General features: G+C 44.7%; 1 protein-coding gene across 4 annotated transcripts in view; it reads left to right on the top strand.

Moving 5' to 3' along the window:
• Nucleotides 1–2,878: 2,878 nt before the first annotated feature.
• ntrk2a (neurotrophic tyrosine kinase, receptor, type 2a) overlaps nucleotides 2,879–17,692 on the top strand; it is a 97,437-nt gene continuing 82,623 nt past the window's right edge. For 2 of the 4 annotated variants that reach the window (XM_030418271.1, XM_030418273.1), the window contains exons 1-5: nucleotides 2,879–3,659; nucleotides 6,465–6,539; nucleotides 8,678–8,749; nucleotides 9,172–9,240; nucleotides 10,847–10,995. In XM_030418271.1, coding sequence (XP_030274131.1) covers nucleotides 3,403–3,659; nucleotides 6,465–6,539; nucleotides 8,678–8,749; nucleotides 9,172–9,240; nucleotides 10,847–10,995 — 622 coding nt within the window. In that variant the 5' untranslated portion in view covers nucleotides 2,879–3,402. The remainder of the gene's footprint in view (nucleotides 3,660–6,464; nucleotides 6,540–8,677; nucleotides 8,750–9,171; nucleotides 9,241–10,846; nucleotides 10,996–17,692) is intronic. The other 2 variants (XM_030418270.1, XM_030418272.1) reach the window with 2 other exon arrangements.

Below are 17,692 nucleotides of genomic sequence, written 5' to 3' on the forward strand. Positions count from 1 at the left end.
TCGTGGGGCCCACTGAAGACTTATATCCACTATCACTTTGATGTAGCCGTTCCAGATGTTAAAACAATTACTCAAACTGGAGCCAAGAAGCTTGAACAAAAGCGAGGACAGAGCTCGGAAGATTTTGTCAGACGGTCCCTGCATCACGAGCCAAAACCCTCACGGTTTGACAAAGGAAATAAAACACTGCACACTGGTTTGGCTCGTGTGTTGTTTTCTGTATGCGCTCAATGCGTCCAGTGTTTTAATCGTGACTCCATCTCTTTGTCGCTCATAGCTCTGGGGTAAAAGCAAGATACAAAACCCCACTGTGTATTTTAGGACTCCACATGAATAAATCATAAATTTCAATATTCCTTTTGACCCTTTTTTTGAACCTGAAGCAGTTTCCATACATAAACACATGATCTGCATATTTCAAAGGCGATTATGATGCGACGACAGGTGGTTGTGATCACCTGAATGTCATGAGTTTCAACTAGTCAAGAAATCAATTCATCAATACGCAAAGAATAACTACAAATGCAAGAATTTCACTTTTTTTAACATCAGTATAACGTTAAAACTTTCATCTTGGGCTTCCGTAATTCGCGGTGGGCATAACATAATATAAAACTGGAGTGATTAAAGCTGAATCCATAGTGTGATGATGACAACAGCTGATTGTGATCAGACATAAAGGAACAGCGATCGAACAATCAGGGCCAAACATCTTACAATAAGATGTTGCGTTGCCAGGGGAACTGAGTGACGTCACGCGGAAAAATATAGACTGGCCACATCACCGAAGGGAATCAATACATCTTCCAACACAGAAGAGAGAATCCACCTATGAATTACATCGAACTTACTATAAATGTTGTAGTTGTACATTTCAGATTTCTTTTTTTTTAAATTTGTGATCTAATTTTATTTTGAATCTCAAACCCTGGAGCTGTTCCTAGTAGACATAAGACGTGTAGAGGACACAGATTCTCAGTGAGCCTAGGCTCATAAAAACAACAAAAAAAGCAACACATCTTAAAAAACTAACTTTGTTTTAAATGAAGTCAGTGGGTCGACTCGAGGAAAAGCATCCGAGGCTTTGAGTTTTGAAGAGCCGCTGTGTTTACGTTTGCAGATGATGACTTCCTGTACAAACTCATCCAGACAGCACACAAAACCTTCTCCATGTCACTTAAAAATAAACCCGTGGCGTCAGTACGTACAGGATGCAGACACTTGTAAAGCTGTGATTTGCATTTTGCATTTATCACATCAAACATTCTGCATGATTTGCACAAGAAGCTAAATATGCATGTCATAGTATAATATGCTCACAGTGCCGGATAAAACACATTGTGACTGTTGCTTTGTCTGCCTGTGACAGATGGTTAAAGGGGGTGATTACATGTTTAAAATGTCAAAGACCTTTAACGTAGGTTACCACCTCTGTCAGATTGCCAAAGGAACAGAGTAATTTGAATATTATGTTTGGGGAGACAATGTTTTTAATTGATACGCCCACTGTGTTCTGTGCGTTCACTCCGCTTTTCCGAGGCAGCCGTCCTCCAGATTGGTTGAGACACAGACAGGGCTCCATAATTACACTCCTCTATTCAGCAGCACTGCCTGTGCGTCAGCACAAACGTCATATTGGAGCTGCACATGGGGACAGGACATCGGAGAGAGGGAGCAGGAGGAGAGAGGAGAGGACTCCTCACAGCTGTGCTGGGTTGTTGCTGCTCACAGGCAGATGTCCTGTCATGCTCTGTCTCTCACATACAAGGTGAAGGATTGAGGAGGAGTAGCTCTGCTCTTCAGCGGCTGTGAGAACACAGTCACTCAAAGGGTGTGTTAGAAATGCAGGAGATGTATAGCGGCGGAGTGACGGGCATGCAGCCGTGCAGCTTCCAGTCTGAGATGACAGATTATTGATTCAGGTCGGGCTTGGCTGGGAGCCCCATATGATTATGAAATATGGCCTAATGATTTAATAAGGTGACGCTTCGTCTAGTACACGCCAGCTAAAGACTTGATGATTGGTGATTGATCCCTCTTTCTTTCTTGTTCCCTCGCTCTTTACAGTGGAAGCCCACTCAGCATCAGAATAACTATTGGATGGTTAGATGTGCTACAGCACATTGTTTAAAGGGACATACAGGGTTTTTTAGACGATTCACTCTCTCCTGTTCCAGAGCACAAGACTGGAAATGTGGCACTTCTTGACTACCTAAATTCAAGATAAGGAGCTCCTCCAGACAGCTTTGTTTTTCATCCAGGTCTACTGATGAAACGCCCAGCATAACAACCAGACGATAATGATGATTATAATGACGACGACGGTGATGATGATGAGAATGATTATGGCAATTAGAGCCTGTAAATTGATAGCCCCTTATATCTCATTTGCTGGCATAATCTGAATCCTGCTAGTGGATAAATTAGATAACCCTCCCCGGCGCAGGAGCCTTCTGCACGTATCCCACCTCCCCCACCCCCCTCCACCTGACAAGGACGTTCAGGACTGGAGGCGAGGCCGGAGAAGAGGAACTTTTAACAGAGGAGAGGTGAGGTCACACACCGCTCCTGTCAAGGAAGCCTTGCTGGGGTGCCCTTGAGCAAGACACACCTGTGCTCCAGCACCTGACCCCTTCACCCACACCTTCCTGGCAGCAGAGGGGGGAAAAAAGGAGCATTTCCCTGAGGAGGGGATCAATGAGGCATCACGTTATACATGATGTGCTCTGCTGCTGCTGCTGGTGATGTTGATGGTGGTGGTACCCTTCCTCTCTCCTCCTCCTCTCTCCTCCTCATGGCTGCTGCCTCCATCCATGCGAGCTGCGCGCGCGGGACGGACGCACGGCACGGCACGGCAAAAGCTCTCCCATCCTGCCTGTCATTCATCCTGTATCCACCCAAATAGGCTAACCACCACCACCTCCTCCACCACCACCACCTCCTCCTCCTCCCTCCTCTCTCGTCCACACACAGAGAACATTGTGTCGAGGAGGCTCCGGTCAGCGCGCGCGTCAGCTGACAGAGAGAGAGAGAGAGAGGGAGAGAGAGAGAGAGAGAGAGAGAGAGAGAGAGACTCCTTGGCACACACCCGTCAGTGTGGCAGTGTGATTTTGACTGACTGGCTGACTGACGGGGGATTTGGAGGAGGCTCACAGGGAGAGAAAGGGACGACACACATTCTCCTGATTGTCTTTTTTCTTCCTCCTCGCTGTCTGTCACCGCTGTCACGGCCGATGGTTTTTTAGACCTGCGCCGCCTGCATCCACCTCGGCAATCGGGATTTTACTTTTTTATTTCTTCCCCCCGCCTCCTTGATTGGCCGAACCGGGGCTGATCCCAGCCAACCTGGGCCGGGCCGCGGGGGCTGTTCAGCGAGCCTTATAGCTGAAGTTGGCACCCGAGATGAGCGCCTGGAGACCCGGGAGCGAGGCTCTCACCTCGCCGGGGAGAGGGTCTTGGTCGTGGCGGTGCTGCTGGTGGTGGTGGGTTATGGTGGTCGGGGTGGCGGTGGGCTCGGGAGATCCGTGGCTGTCCGCGGAGGCTTGCCCGTCCTCTTGCGTTTGCAGCAGCAACCGGATCTCCTGCGTGGATCCGGAGCGGGGTATCAACGCATTCCCCGTCCTGCAGACCGAGGCGGAGATGGAGAACATCACCGACATGTGAGTGCACCTCCAAATCTTCATATTTCATCAGCGTGGTCGCATTTTTCACAACACTTTACCCAATAAAGCAATGCCACCCTCTGCCCCTCAGCTGCGCCTTGGAGCCCGAACCTGCCTTGATTTTTCTCTATTTTCTGCACCGAATTTGAATCTCACGCGTCTATTTGCGGTGTATTCACACGTTTCTGTGCTCAGATATAAATACGAGTGCCGCTCATCTATTCGGCATGGGTTCGGCTCCGACACGATGTGTAACCTACATTGCATAACAGACTTTTATTGCCGTCATGGGGGCACATCAGCAGCACGTTTGTAGAAGGGTAAGCAGTCGAGGTGGATGGAGTTTATCCCGACAATCAGACAAAGCCCTGTGTGTGTGCGGGCGTGTGCGTGCGTGCGTGCAGCTACGCGTGCGTGTGTGTGTGGAGGGAGACACGCACACCAGACACCACTGTCCAAATATTAGCACAGACACTTCCCCAAGATGGCTCATATGAGTGGGTTTAAATGAACCACAGGCGCGGAGAGAAAATCGATGATGAGGTGGAGAAATAAAAAAAATTTTGAAAAAAATGCAGACGCGTCTTTGAGCGTTTCTATCAGGGAGCAATCAGAAACAGGAGATTAGAAAAAAATTAATTGCTGCAATATCTTTCTTGGCACAGATTGAACGGCCTTGTTGATAATGACTTGTCGGGGATGAACTTGGAGAAGCCTTGGACGCCGACGAAATGAGCACACAAGCAATCTGGTGAAAAGCATCCACAGAGTGCTGGGCTAATGCAAACAGACACATCACTCCAAACGACCTTGCCAAATAAAAAAGAAAAAAAGAAAAAAGAAAGATAGAGGGAGGTTATCGTGTCCCCTGCTAGTGTTAATTGGTTAAACGTCCTGATTTTTTAAAACCATTTCATGACATCTCCTCTGAAGAACACACAGACTGAGAGAGATTACACTCAACCACAGTTCTGTGTGTGATGGATGTGTTTGATATTAAAGTCCAACTGATCATATTTAGTGTTAGAGGTGCTGAGAATTTGTCTGACTGGGTGTTGGCTCTCTAAGAAAACAGATTAACAACACAGAAAGTTGATTTAGCCTCTAATAATGGTAATAATAATAATAAAATATGCTTCACAGTGCTGATATATCTGCCCAGAGGAGATCTCAGGAGATTTAGGCTAACAGTGGGTGTAGTAACTCCAAAACTGAACTCCTCCCTGCAGTGAGAGGTTCATCCAACCTGACCCAGAGCTGGATGTGTTCATGCACCCGAAGGCGTCATTATTCATCTCGATCTGGAAACGCCGTCCGCTTTTTCTGACTTTATGGCTGATTTACAGATAGTTACCCTGCTGACAGTGAAGGTGTAAATGTTGATTTGTGGAGTATGACAGAGATTGTCGATCAAAATGGAACTGATTCTTTTGTGAGACTGCGTTGAAGATGCTGCTCTGAGAGAGAGAAAGGGGTTTAGCTTCAGATGAGAAATGCTGACATTCTGGGTCAGCTGCTTTAATTATTAAAGCCGCATTTTAAACTGTACTGTACTCCTATTTTTCTTGCAGTGTTTTTTGTGTGTGTGTGTGTTTTATTTGATGTTGACGGCAGAGAGCTGAGGGGAGGTGACTCGCAACAGAAGTCCCCTCGTCAAGCTCGAGCCGGGGGTCGTTGATGCAACACAGTGTTTTCTAGCTCCTCCAGGGGCCCAAAGTCTTTATTTTTTTTTTTTTGTAAAGGAGGGCCAAAAAAAAACAAGCACCTATTGTCTGAAGATTTATGGAAGCCCTGTGAGCCAAATGAGAGAGAAAAAAAATTCTGGCGATTCCATTTCCTAATTGTTTCCCCCTCTTGTGTGTTTATGACTTAAGAAATATATTAAACTAAAGATGCTCTGCCAGGATAATCCTTCAAAGTTCCTACATCTCTCTTGCATTTGTGCCTCGGGGCTTCCGTAGCCGTCGGATCGCAAGTTCCCTGAACTGACAGATTCCTGCGCTGAAACTGTAAGACGCGATTAATAATTAGGGATCCTGCATTTTTAAAGAGTGTTTTAACCTCGCAAAACATTCAACAGCATATAGAAAGGCTCTCATTTTTATTATGTTTAAGTCTTTTTTTCACTATAAAAAAACGTGTGTGGGCCAAATCAAACATTATGGTGGGACAACTTGTTCTAGTCTGGACCCCAGAGGCCACCGGGACGAGCCTATAACATATTTTGTGACTTACATTGACTCAAATTTTAATAGTTTAGTGTAAATTTAGAGTTGAGAGACAGCGTATCATCGTGTATATGTCGTGATTGGCAAGAAAGAATAATCCCAGACTGACGGCTGCTCACTACGAAGGTCATGCAGGGAGTCAATAAACCTTTTTCCCCCCTCAGTTACGTGAGAAAGATCATTTAATGACCTTGTGAGACAAACAGTGAGACTGAGGACGCGGCGGCTCTTACAGTCTGTTCCCTCTTTAGATTCAGCTCATTCTGGGTTTCTTTACACCCAAATGTTCAAAAACATCTGCTGCGATATTTGAATGGTGCAGATATCACTGTGTTTGATTAGCCCACAGTCGTCTCCCGCTGACCCTGTGACAGATCTAATGCCTTGCTCAAGTGCAGGAGAGAGATACCGGCACCAGACCCCCCCCCCCCCCCCTGTGTCCCATTTATCAGCTGTGGCCCCCTAATTATATGGGCTTGTTATGTTCCTTTGTCTCGCCCAAACGCCTCTTCTTGTTTGTGCCTCCCTCCGTTTACAAATGAGCCCTCTGACAGACGCTTGTATCTCCCGACAGCTACATCGCCAACCAGAGCACCTTCTCCTCCATCAACGACAAAGACCTGCACTACTACAAGAATCTCAGGAACCTGTAAGTGTTTCACGCCTCATTTACACTGTGGACCACCGCACGCTCAAGGCTTTTTGTGTTATTCTGCTGAACATCTCAGGGCCCCAAGAAGCACGCAGCAAGCAAGAAAAACGAACAGCGTCATTACATTTTATTTGCTTTATTACAGTCGAGTTCACGAGGAGTATTGAATGTCTTTATTGATGTTTGTCCTTCTTTGCCCGGGGGCGATGTGTTGTCCACGTCCTGCTGTGTTAATGGCACCGTCCCCGGCTGTGCTGCGCTATGCATCTGCGTCTCATTTTATCTGCTAATCTAAAACAGGAATTGTCTACCAAAGCAGCCGCTGTCTTGCAGCGTAATAATGTGTTGAGTGGAGAGACTACTTAATTTTCCAGCCAATATCCTGTTCGGTAGACGGATTAGCAACAAAGCAAGCTACAGCACCGCAAGTGTTTATGCTTTTAATTGTAGTGGGGAGGGGGAACAGACGAAACTGGAAAATGCGGGCAGGATGTTTGTTTGAACCCGGAACGACACCTGCCCCATGTGTCCGCACACACTCACAGTCTGCACAGTGTTAACTATTTGAAAGAATAAAAACTGTCTTCCGATCGGTGAAAGGAAAATCTCAGTTGTGTCAGATGAGCTCAGTCCGTCAGAGAACATCTGTTGGGCCAAACTTTTCAGATCAGATAATGACGTCGTCTCACGTCAGCCGCCGAAGGACACGCGCTCTCTGCACCTGGCTCTCACAGTGCTGAGTAATATAAAAAGCACCTGACTCTTTAAACTGTTTTTCTGCACGTGACAAGGCTTTTTTATGATTATTATATCGAGACATCTGTTACAGTTATATATAAAAAGATAAATGCGAAGGCGTCGCTCTGTGGCAGAGTTGTGAGTGTGCCTGAGCAGCAGACGGAGTTTTTAATTGGGTCATTTTGCATAAACTCCCCTGGATTACTGAGGGAAATCTTTAGTTTTTTTTATGACTGATTTATTTTGCCAGGAAGGACGAACCTACATTTATCAGGTTGTCAAATAAAAAACAACTATGGTGTAGAGCCTCATGTGCAGATTACTAAAACATTTAAAGACCCCTGCTTGCTGAATTATGTTCAAGGTGCCATCAGCTGTAGAAAGGAGCAGCTTTACTGCTCTCACCAGAGAGAAAAGACTTTTGTTATCTGACTTACTTCCATGTCTCACTGCTGCAAATGTATTATTTTGTATCTTAAAAGTGCTGAACACTTGCATGACTCGATATAGATACATTCAAATAATACAAATCTCATCTATACACAAGCAAAACAAAGCTGATAATAACATAATAATCATTTGCAGTTACAAAAATGAAGAAAGAATGAAGATATAAATGGATTTTATATAAAGATTCAAACAAGAAGGTTGTATAGTATCTTCAGATTGATACCACCAGCATTTTTTCTAGGCAGCGTCATTCATTTAATTCGATTTAATGACAAACCAGATGAAGTAAACAACTCATTTGTCTTTACGGTCATAATAAAACCGTACAGCAGCTGTTAGAACACAACGTTTTTAATGTATATCACCATTTTACACTAAATTTTCTAAAGAAGGAAACTTTAATTGATGGTGAACTTGTCAAATTTTTGGAAAATATAATAAACAGCAACCATATACTCGAATTCTTTGTCGCCAGTGGAGAAAGTCCCAGACAGAAATCACTCCGTTTTGTGAGTTGTTGAGTTGGAGAGACGTAATTAACTTTGTGAAACGTTGCCTATGACAAATTCCTAATTGTTTGGGTCTTCTGGTAAATTCGGCAAATGTTATACATTAAGTTCTTTCTTTATTTGTGTAGAAAACACCATGTCCTCTATACTCACACAAGCCAGAATTAAGATATTATAGTAGCAATGTAAGTTAAATTAAACAATATATTAATGTGTTACAGATTAGTCATTTTGGGTTGCCATGAGTGTTTTCACCGGTGTGTACACTTTTCACTTATTAGAAACCAAACCACATATGTTTTCTCAGACGTTGTTGAGAGATGATCAGGACCCTGAATTCATGTGTTTGCTGTTGTTGGTGTGACAGCTGTCATTGATAATTGTGCTGTTCGTGATGAGCGTGACTAACGATTGCTGCCGCGTCTGTTTCTGTGTCAGAACGGTGACCAACAGCAGGCTAACGTACGTGTCGAAGCTCGCCTTTCAAACCAACCTCAAACTACAGTACCTGTGAGTAAAAAACACATCCTGTCCACTTGTTGTACATCCTGTGACATTTATAGATATGTTTTATTGTGTTCTTGTTTTAGTGAAATCATAATGTAAAGAAGATTTATTTGTCGCATTATTAAGAGAAAAGTAGTCATGGCTGAGAAATAGATGGACATGACCTCTGGCTCAGGTTCGGACTGAGCAGGGTTTATAATTGATCTTGAGATCTTGTCAACATAATTAATATTTGATACTGATTGTACTGATCGAATGTACCACTTAAGATTAATTGTCACCATCTCTAGAAGGGAAAAACTGTTAATGAGAAATAATAACGCAGGATTACTTGTTCCGTCTGCTGCGGCATCATCCGGACAGTTTTTCTCGTGGCGCACATGTCTACGATAATCTGGTTCCCTGATGTTTGGCTTCATTTCCAGGAATCTGAAAGATAACAACCTGTCATCACTGTCCTGGAGGATATTCAGACACCTCAACATCTCTTATCTGTGAGTTCAGAGCAGCCGCCTCTATCAGTCTGTCCATCTCCATGTCTGTCTGTCTGTTCTGTCTCTGGTTTACCTCCCGGTTATCATCGCAGTGTATAAACATATTCATATAGCATCTTCAGTGTCACCTATAGATTTCTGCTGTGAGGTTTTTGAGGTTTGGGGTTTACTGCAGCCGGCAGCTTATTTATGTATCTCTCTATCTCTCTATTTATTTATTTGGAAAAAGGATGGAGACCACCAGGGCTCGGTGTGATTGGTTTTGACACCTGTCAATAATCGCAAACATGCCCCCCAAACACATCCTTTAAGTCTCTCCGTACTGTAGTAAATGCTAAGTTTTGCTTTGCTGTCAGGGATGACGATACACCAAACATTAACTGAAGAACAGCAGAAACCGCTTGGATCGTCTGGATTTGTAAAGATCAACACCTCATTGGTTTTTACTGGTTCTTTCCGAAGACAGCTTGACTTTATCCTGGTGGCTTTTTGCACGCCAGCGTTACACAAGTTCAAACAATATTCACCAGAAATAAAGATTGCGGCGTTAAACAATTAAATTCCGCCCTGGAGGGAGTCGATAATGAACAACAACATCAGGATTTTTTTCAAATTTAAGTTTCTCATGTCTGTCCCTAGTAAACCCTCCCCCCAAACCAATCAATAAAAGATCTCTGATAAAGAACATCAGTCCATTCGTGCACACAGGATGCGTGTCTGGAAGTGCAGCTGCAGGCTTTTGGACTGCCGGCCCCGTGCTGTAGAGGGCTGTTGCGATGTTGCCTTTGAATTCAGTGATCGAAATCGAAAGCTAATTTTCAGGAGAAAATTGCATGTTTTTTTAATGTGGCTCGATACCGTTCGTCAACTCCAAGCGGACTTTGAGAGAACTGAATAGTTTCACATTTGGGGGAAATACACGTATTTACTTTCTTGTGTAGATTTAGAGGAGGAGATCGATAACACTGCCCAATCTGATTGTTAAATAAAGAGCTGAAGACAAGAGCCGGTTAGCTTAGTTTAGCATAAAGACTAAACGGGGGAAAACAGCTCGCCTGTTTACAAAGCTGCCCACCAGCACCACGTAGTTTAATCTGCACAAAAAACTCACGTGTCCAAAAAATTACACATTAATGTTTTACCAGGGGTTTTGTGCCGGACTATTTTTTGGCTAAATGTACTGACTTCCTGTAGTTCATTCTCCCAGCCAAGTAAAACATCACAACAACTTGTTCTTTGGTTTTGAAAGTGAAACATAACGTGTCACGAATCAACCTTTAGAGTCGCTGGTGGCTGGATTTTGTTGCCTTTGGACAGAGCCAGCTAGCTGTTTCCCCCTTGTCTTCTGTCTTTATGCTAAGCTAGGCTAATTGGATGCCGGTGGTAGCTTTGTATTGGAAGAAACAGACAGGAGAACTGGAATAATCTACATCCCATAACTCCCATAGAAGAAAACAAAAGGAGCGACTTTCCCAAAAAGTTGTCGCGTAATTCGGCTATCGCTTCGTTTTTTTCAAAATCTAAGCTACTCACTCTTCTTGACTGTGTGTGTGTGTGTGTGTGTGTGTGTGTGTGTGTGTGTGTGTGTGTGTGTGTGTGTGTGCAGGATCCTGTCAGGAAACCCTCTGCACTGCTCCTGTGAGAACATGTGGATCAAGCTGTGGTTAGGAGAGGAAGCAGACACCCAGGAGCTGCGCTGCATTGAGGATGGAGGTGTACGCAAGCTGCTGTCCAGACTGACACTGCCCAACTGTGGTGAGGACACACACACACACACACACACACACACACACACACACACAGTTGGGAGCTGGAAAAGACATTCACAAGCAGAGTGAAGTGTTAAGCACCTGGAGGGAAACAGAAATCCTAATGGTTTCCAAATCTTTGTTTGGATTGCGTGCATTCTCATGTGTTTCGCATGTTTTTCCAACACATGTCTTTTTACGTAAATGCACGGCTGTGATGTCTGTGTGTGTGTGTGTGTGTGTGTCTGTGTGTGTGAATGAGTGTTTGCATAAATGTCCACATGCTTAAAGAGCAGAGCCTTAACAAACGTGCTAAGTGTTTGGTCTCTTCTCGGGGGATGTGTGGGGGATGAACAGCTGGAGAAAGTGCAGTTTGTTGTTAAAACCTACGAGAGTAACTGTACAAAGAACACCATTCATGCATTAACCACAGCCACTGCAGTAATCAGTAATATAGACCCGCTGGTATGTGAACTACAGCGGAAAGATGCTGCACACACACTGAATCTCACTTGCGCTGGGCTCTGCTAACCTTGTATATCGTAATCGCCTTGGACACTACTGTGCACCGCAAAGAAGTAGCTACGACATCTCACACGCGAGCAGGCAAACAAACGACCAGAGTCCCGCTTCTTCTACAGAGGGGCTTAAATATGTAGTTTGTTTTCTGCTCGGTGCCGATGTTATCTCCGTGCTGCCGGGTTCTTTTTTTCCTCATATGATGAAGAAGATTAGCTGCCAGATGGAGGAGAGGGCGAAACGTGTGACACCACAGAGTTGTGCGCTGTGTGAGAAGGTTATGTCATCTCGTCGGGCTGGTTACGGTCATCCGGGCCCGTTCGCCTGTAGGTCAGCGCTCTGGACGCGATAGAAGCGGGAGGACATGAGAGGGGTTTCGACACACGGATGACATCAGCCTCAAAGATGCTGAGTGGAGAGAATTCACCGCATGCATCTCGGTAAAAACGAAGTGTTGTGTTGTGACGGCCATCTGCACCGCGTCCTGTAGCACCGGTGACCTGCTGTCACGCAGCAGATTTCTTCTTCCTCTTCCTCTGAATCATCATGTTTTTGTCTTCAAGGAAGTGCCTCCAGAATGCTAAACGACAACAATAAGACATTTGCCACGTTTTATTTTGAAAAAATTACTGAGAAAATATGGTCATTTTTCTCGCAATCCCGGCGTCTACGCTTGCGGACCTTTTGTTTTATTTACAGCTAGAGTTTAATGTCAAGCTAACCAGCGAGCTCTCGTCGCTCCTCGACAGACAGCCACAGACCACAAACCTTTTATGTACTCGCCTATGAGAGTGTTTATAAAGCCTGAATGTATAAATGTCAGCAGTTAATTGAAGCGTTATCCTTCCCTTCTTCTTCGCCGTCGTCTTGGTTTTTCATCAGTCTGTCTGTTTTGGACTCTCATCTTTTCATAAACAGGTTCACATTACAGCCCGACCCGTCTCTGAAAGTCTGAGTCTGACCCGCTCTGATTCTCTTGAGGGAAAAAAAATCGCTCGGAACTCAGCCGAGGTAAACAAATGGAACGCTGATGTTTTCCGGGCCTTTGGGGCAATGAGTCCAGTCAGATCCAGTTTGTTACTGTAAAGTGAGAACATAAAGGAATCTGCATGTCTGATTCAAATCTATAAAACACACCATAACAGCCATCAGAAAAAGCCTAATGCGTCTCAGTTGGGACGTAATCAAATTTTTCCCGGGACTCCCATTTCTGAAATTTCCGAAAATTGCTTGTTGACAGAGCAAACGACCTGGTCAAAAATAGCTCGGGGCAGTCGGGACGCGCAGGACACGAACAATAAGTTAGCCTGCAGCAAGCTAACAATGTCATTGATAACTCCTATTGATCCGTCCCCTCTGCCTCGCTTCCATTAGCAGAGGTTATTTTTGGCATTAGCACAGTTACAGCCGAGCCCCTGGAGATGTGGGCAGGGGACCCCCTGGCAGTGACACATGAGGAGGACAACATGGTGGAGCGGGGGGTGCCAAATAATGCCCCGGGGCTAACAGCGACACACCAGAAGACCTCTCAGTCCCTTTTTTGCTCCCTCTGTCGTTCTCCCCTCGCCGTCTTTCACCTCTTTCCTCTCTCGGGCCGTCACTCCTCCCCTTTATTAGTTGTTTTCCATCTGTCTGTCTGCTCGCACGCGTGACTGTCTGCCCCTCTGTCTGTCCGAACATTTCTGAGTGACATATGAGGACGGCACAAAGCAGAGGAAGTGCCCAACAATGCCCTCGGGCTGACACTGATCTCACAGGCCACCCGCATATGTCTCTCGCTCCCCGCTCCTCTCTGTGGACTGTTTACTGCCGGAGCTCCACTCGAGGGAAGGGGCCGGCGCACTGCTCCCACTGCTGACCCACACAAAACTTTAACGGAAACACGAACGCAGTTTTCGTGCCCGTGCAAAATGAAAACAAGTCCGTGTCAGTCAGCGAAAAATCCAGGGGTTGAACCAGCAGTGAAAACGCTCGCGTGCAGTTTTATTAAACCACCGATAACTCTATAAAACCCTCCACTCTTGTTTAATTCTCTTTTATAACTCTTCCTTAGGTTGTTTGATTACTTAAAGGCCACGCTTGTTAATGGAAAGATCCAAAAACCTAAGCGTTTCCGACAATTGCACTCATCACACTTCGAGTTTCTGTGGCTGCAGTTGGCCAAGCGCACAAGCTGATCCAAGGACCGGTTATTTATGTGGAAACGACAGCAGATGGATAATCAGACCTCTGCTGGTCACATCACAGCGCTGGAGCACTCCGTCTTCATCTGCCTCCCTCCCTCCGTCTTCCTGTCTGGAATATCAGGTTTTATTTACCCTTGTCGTCCCCCTTTTTTTTCTGTCGTCCTGCTCTGATTATCGTTCAACTGTGTCTTCCTCTGTTCTCATCCCTCTCCTCCGACATCTGTCTCTGAATGTGCACGTCTGTCGGTGTGCTCCCACTGTCGGGTACGTGAAACACAGACGCAGCACGTAGGCACCGACCCGAGCGGTAAATGGCAGCACCGAACAACCGAAAAGGCCAGATGGCTCCCTGTGTCTGTGGGCAGTAGATGCTATTTACAAGTGTGAATTTTCTATAGTCGGACGGGGTAACCGCTCACTTTACTTGCTGGATAACAGAGAATTCAAAACACGAGCACATAAAAGCTGTAATGCTAAAACTTTAAAGCAACACAGGAGTGAGAAAGCGCAAAGAAAATCAGCAGAGTGCAGATGCGGAGCAACAGATTAGGATCGCGCCCCGCAGCCCTGAAGTTTTTTTTTTACGAGGTTGTAAAGTCTTTAAAAGTAATGGACACGACATTTTGTGGTTTTCTTGGGCCCGTCTGGATTCCTTTTTAGGACATGCTGTTGTCATATTAACAGCAAGGATGCAGCAGAGCATAGATTTACATACGGTTCACCAAAAAAGCCAAATGGGGAGGAAACGTTAAACAATTCAGTGTAGTTTAGATTTATCACGGGTCCTTCATGTGACGAGAGTGATGCATAGCTGAGGCAGCTCAGTATCACCGGGAATTACGGCCATGTTAGACGATCCTGCAGCTCAGGATTTACGTCCGATGCAAATGCAGGAGGTAGAGAGTATTTTATGTAGAGAGGTGGAGGACGGGAGTGCGGAGGAAGGGCTGATGGATGTGCGCGTCCTTCCTGCAGCGAACCTCTAACCCTGAACCCTAATTTATTTTAGCTGCCTCGCGCTGATATTGCTAGTGAGGATTTTAAACGTTGCACATAAGAAATGTTTACATGCCTCTTGATGTTTTCGGGAGCCTCCCTGTTTTTAGCCTGATTGATTATTTCTCCCGTTAACCTCCTGATTTCATAGCGGCACAAATCAAAGTGTCTCAGCTTTTTTGCAGGATGTGCGTCTCTGCACCTGGCAACCCGGCCCAACACAGAAGCAGAGGCGAGGTCAAACCCCATCGACTTCGCTCGGTTTGCCGTCGAACATCGATAAAACAGTTCTCAGGGACAAGACACTTTTGCAGCTTTTAAGACAAATGAAAAGTTATTCATTGTCACACACATATTCTTGTCTGGCAAGCTTATCAGACACAAATTTAGCTAATGAAATACAGGAAAAAAACTTCAACTAAGAGGAACTAAATGAAGGTAAAATGGCATCACGTTCCACAATAGCTGAAATGTAGCATTGAAATTGTCTATAGAACTAAACCTTGGTTATATATGTAGTTGAATTGTGTATTTTAAATTATTTCAAATGCTTCCAGAGATGTTCAAACCCAGTGACCTAGAGTCCTCATTTTGTTCAAGGTAACTGCTCCTTTCATTCGGTCGCCATGGAGTCACTATTAACTGAAACTGGAACATCAGAGGATGCGTCAGAGAGCGAGGGAGGAAGTCGGCAGTTAGGACTTGAAGTAATGTGACTATAACTCTACTGCACGAACATTTCTACCACGGTGGGTTTTTTTTTTTTTAAATGACGACAACAACTCCCATGATCCCACGCTGCTTCACAACGTTATCAAATCACCACTTTGGGAGGGAAATACTGTTTTACAAAGCAGATATAGACAAATAATCTGATGGTACAGTCGGAGCGGACAAGCTGACATCTTGACTGACAGTAATTTCATGCAGGAAATCAATAATCTATAAACCGTTGCCGGGTCTCAGAACAGCTCATCCAGTCCTGCTTCCTCCCGCTTTCTGCTCCCCTTTGTCTGCAGTCTTTGAGCAAAAATCGCGTCTTGAATCTGTCTCATGATTCGCTGACAGTCTTTGCTGTGCTTGAGCAACAAGAAAGTGATAAAAAAAGCCAAACTCTGGGACATGTTTTGTGTGTTTTTGTCACTTTCCGGCACATTTCCCTCTCTCCCTGTCGTGTATTTTGTCAACGATTTCCTTTTCCTGTCTCGCCTGCTTCTACCTCTGCTCTGAAATCACCCCATCGCTACAAAAAAAAAAAAAACGCAAAGGCCTTACGAAAAAAAAAAATTTTGAACAGCTCCTCTAAACACCGATGTGGACGTGCCTATTGTGGCCTCTAACAAGAGCTGACAACAATGACACCTCCAACAATGAAGCTTAAGTACGCTGTGGCGTGTTCTGCAGAGGTTTCAATCCAGAGAGCAGTGGATGTTTTTCTTTTTTCCTTTTAAATATGAGCTGTGAGCAGCTATTCAGCTCCACATCACCGCGGCTGATGCTGCGCTCGCAAATCACAGCACACTGGCAACCCGGATTCAAGGAGTCAAAGGATGTCAAGGACTGCTACGATCCTTTAAAGTCAGGTTTTTTATTTAAAAAACATTTTTTTTACTGAGAAGAAGTCAGGTCATGTAACAGAAGGGATGCCGGGGACACTTTTTGGATTGGCTGAATTTGACCCCACAAACTTTTTAAAAGCAATAGTTGTTAAAAATGTGTAAAAGAAAATATGAAAATCTTGCAGCATGCAATGTTACTGACAAATGAGATTAAATTCTGATGTTCCTTTATGCAATTTTCCCCCCGCTGTAATTATCTACTCTGACCTCATACAACCATTACATTGCCCTAAAATCACACGTGCTGCAGACCGTTTAAAAAAAAAGTTTTTTTTTTCTTCATGACCCTCAAAATAACACTCAAATAATGAACTTATTACTTTAAATACTGCACCGTATCCTCTCGCACCTTACGTTCCTCTTGCCCTTTCTCTTCTACCTCAGTATTTTATTTTTTTAAAGCCAAAACCAACGCTTACTTTCTCAATGTTGATGGAAGGATTTCTTTCCTCTGTAATACTTTCAACAATAAAGCCAAAATCCACATCTGCATGCACCTCCATTACCATAGTTCAGGTTTTACCTCTGCCCACAACACAGTCGCCAGAATAAATGTTGGCGACTGTAAGTGTGTTTCTGCAAAAACCACAGATAAGTTACTTAACAGGTCCCAGACAAACCACCCCAAGGCGTCAGTATTTGATGAACTGGGGATGAGAATAAAATGTTCTTACAAAAAGGACCTTGAATGTTTCTTTTTGTTACCACTTTTTTTTTGGTTATATTCAGTTTTCTTTTTCCTGTTCCTATAGTCTGCTTAGGTTCAGACACAAAAACCCATCAGTTGGGTTCAGGAAAACATCATGACTTGACTTAAATCAGCCTGCAGGGTTTGTCGCCACAACAACAGCGGGAGATTGTCCACCTCCCCAAAATAACCAGCTTGGGTCGCCATGAAAACGTCTGGAAATCTCCCTACAGAGTCAAACTGCGGTTGCTCTCTCGGCATTAATAACTGGGCTGCTCACACAAATACAGAGACAGATAATGGTGCACTCGCTCCTCCCTGGTTGTACAATAGGACGCCACTGTGTTGTTGGATTATTTTCCATATGTTTACAACTGGCTGCAGGCGGGCGACAGCACGGGCCAAAGAACATAATACTGAAATCTCTCCACATCATCATGATTCATCTGCTGTCGCAGACACTGACCGCTCTACCATGCTAATTACGGTAAATTCCTCCTCAATCCTACTTGTTGATTCCGAACTCATCCGCGCAGCTGATGGATTACAATCAAACAGAATGTCATGGATGGTTTGACTACCTAAGCGGCGCTCGTACATAATTGAACATGGAAATAATTTCCAATGTACTGATGGGTCATGACAACTGCACTCACAATCAGAAGCACGGAGGTTTCCGGGAGTTTCATTCTGATC

Source organism: Sparus aurata, chromosome 5, assembly GCF_900880675.1.
Source record: "Sparus aurata chromosome 5, fSpaAur1.1, whole genome shotgun sequence".
Taxonomy (NCBI): domain Eukaryota; kingdom Metazoa; phylum Chordata; class Actinopteri; order Spariformes; family Sparidae; genus Sparus; species Sparus aurata.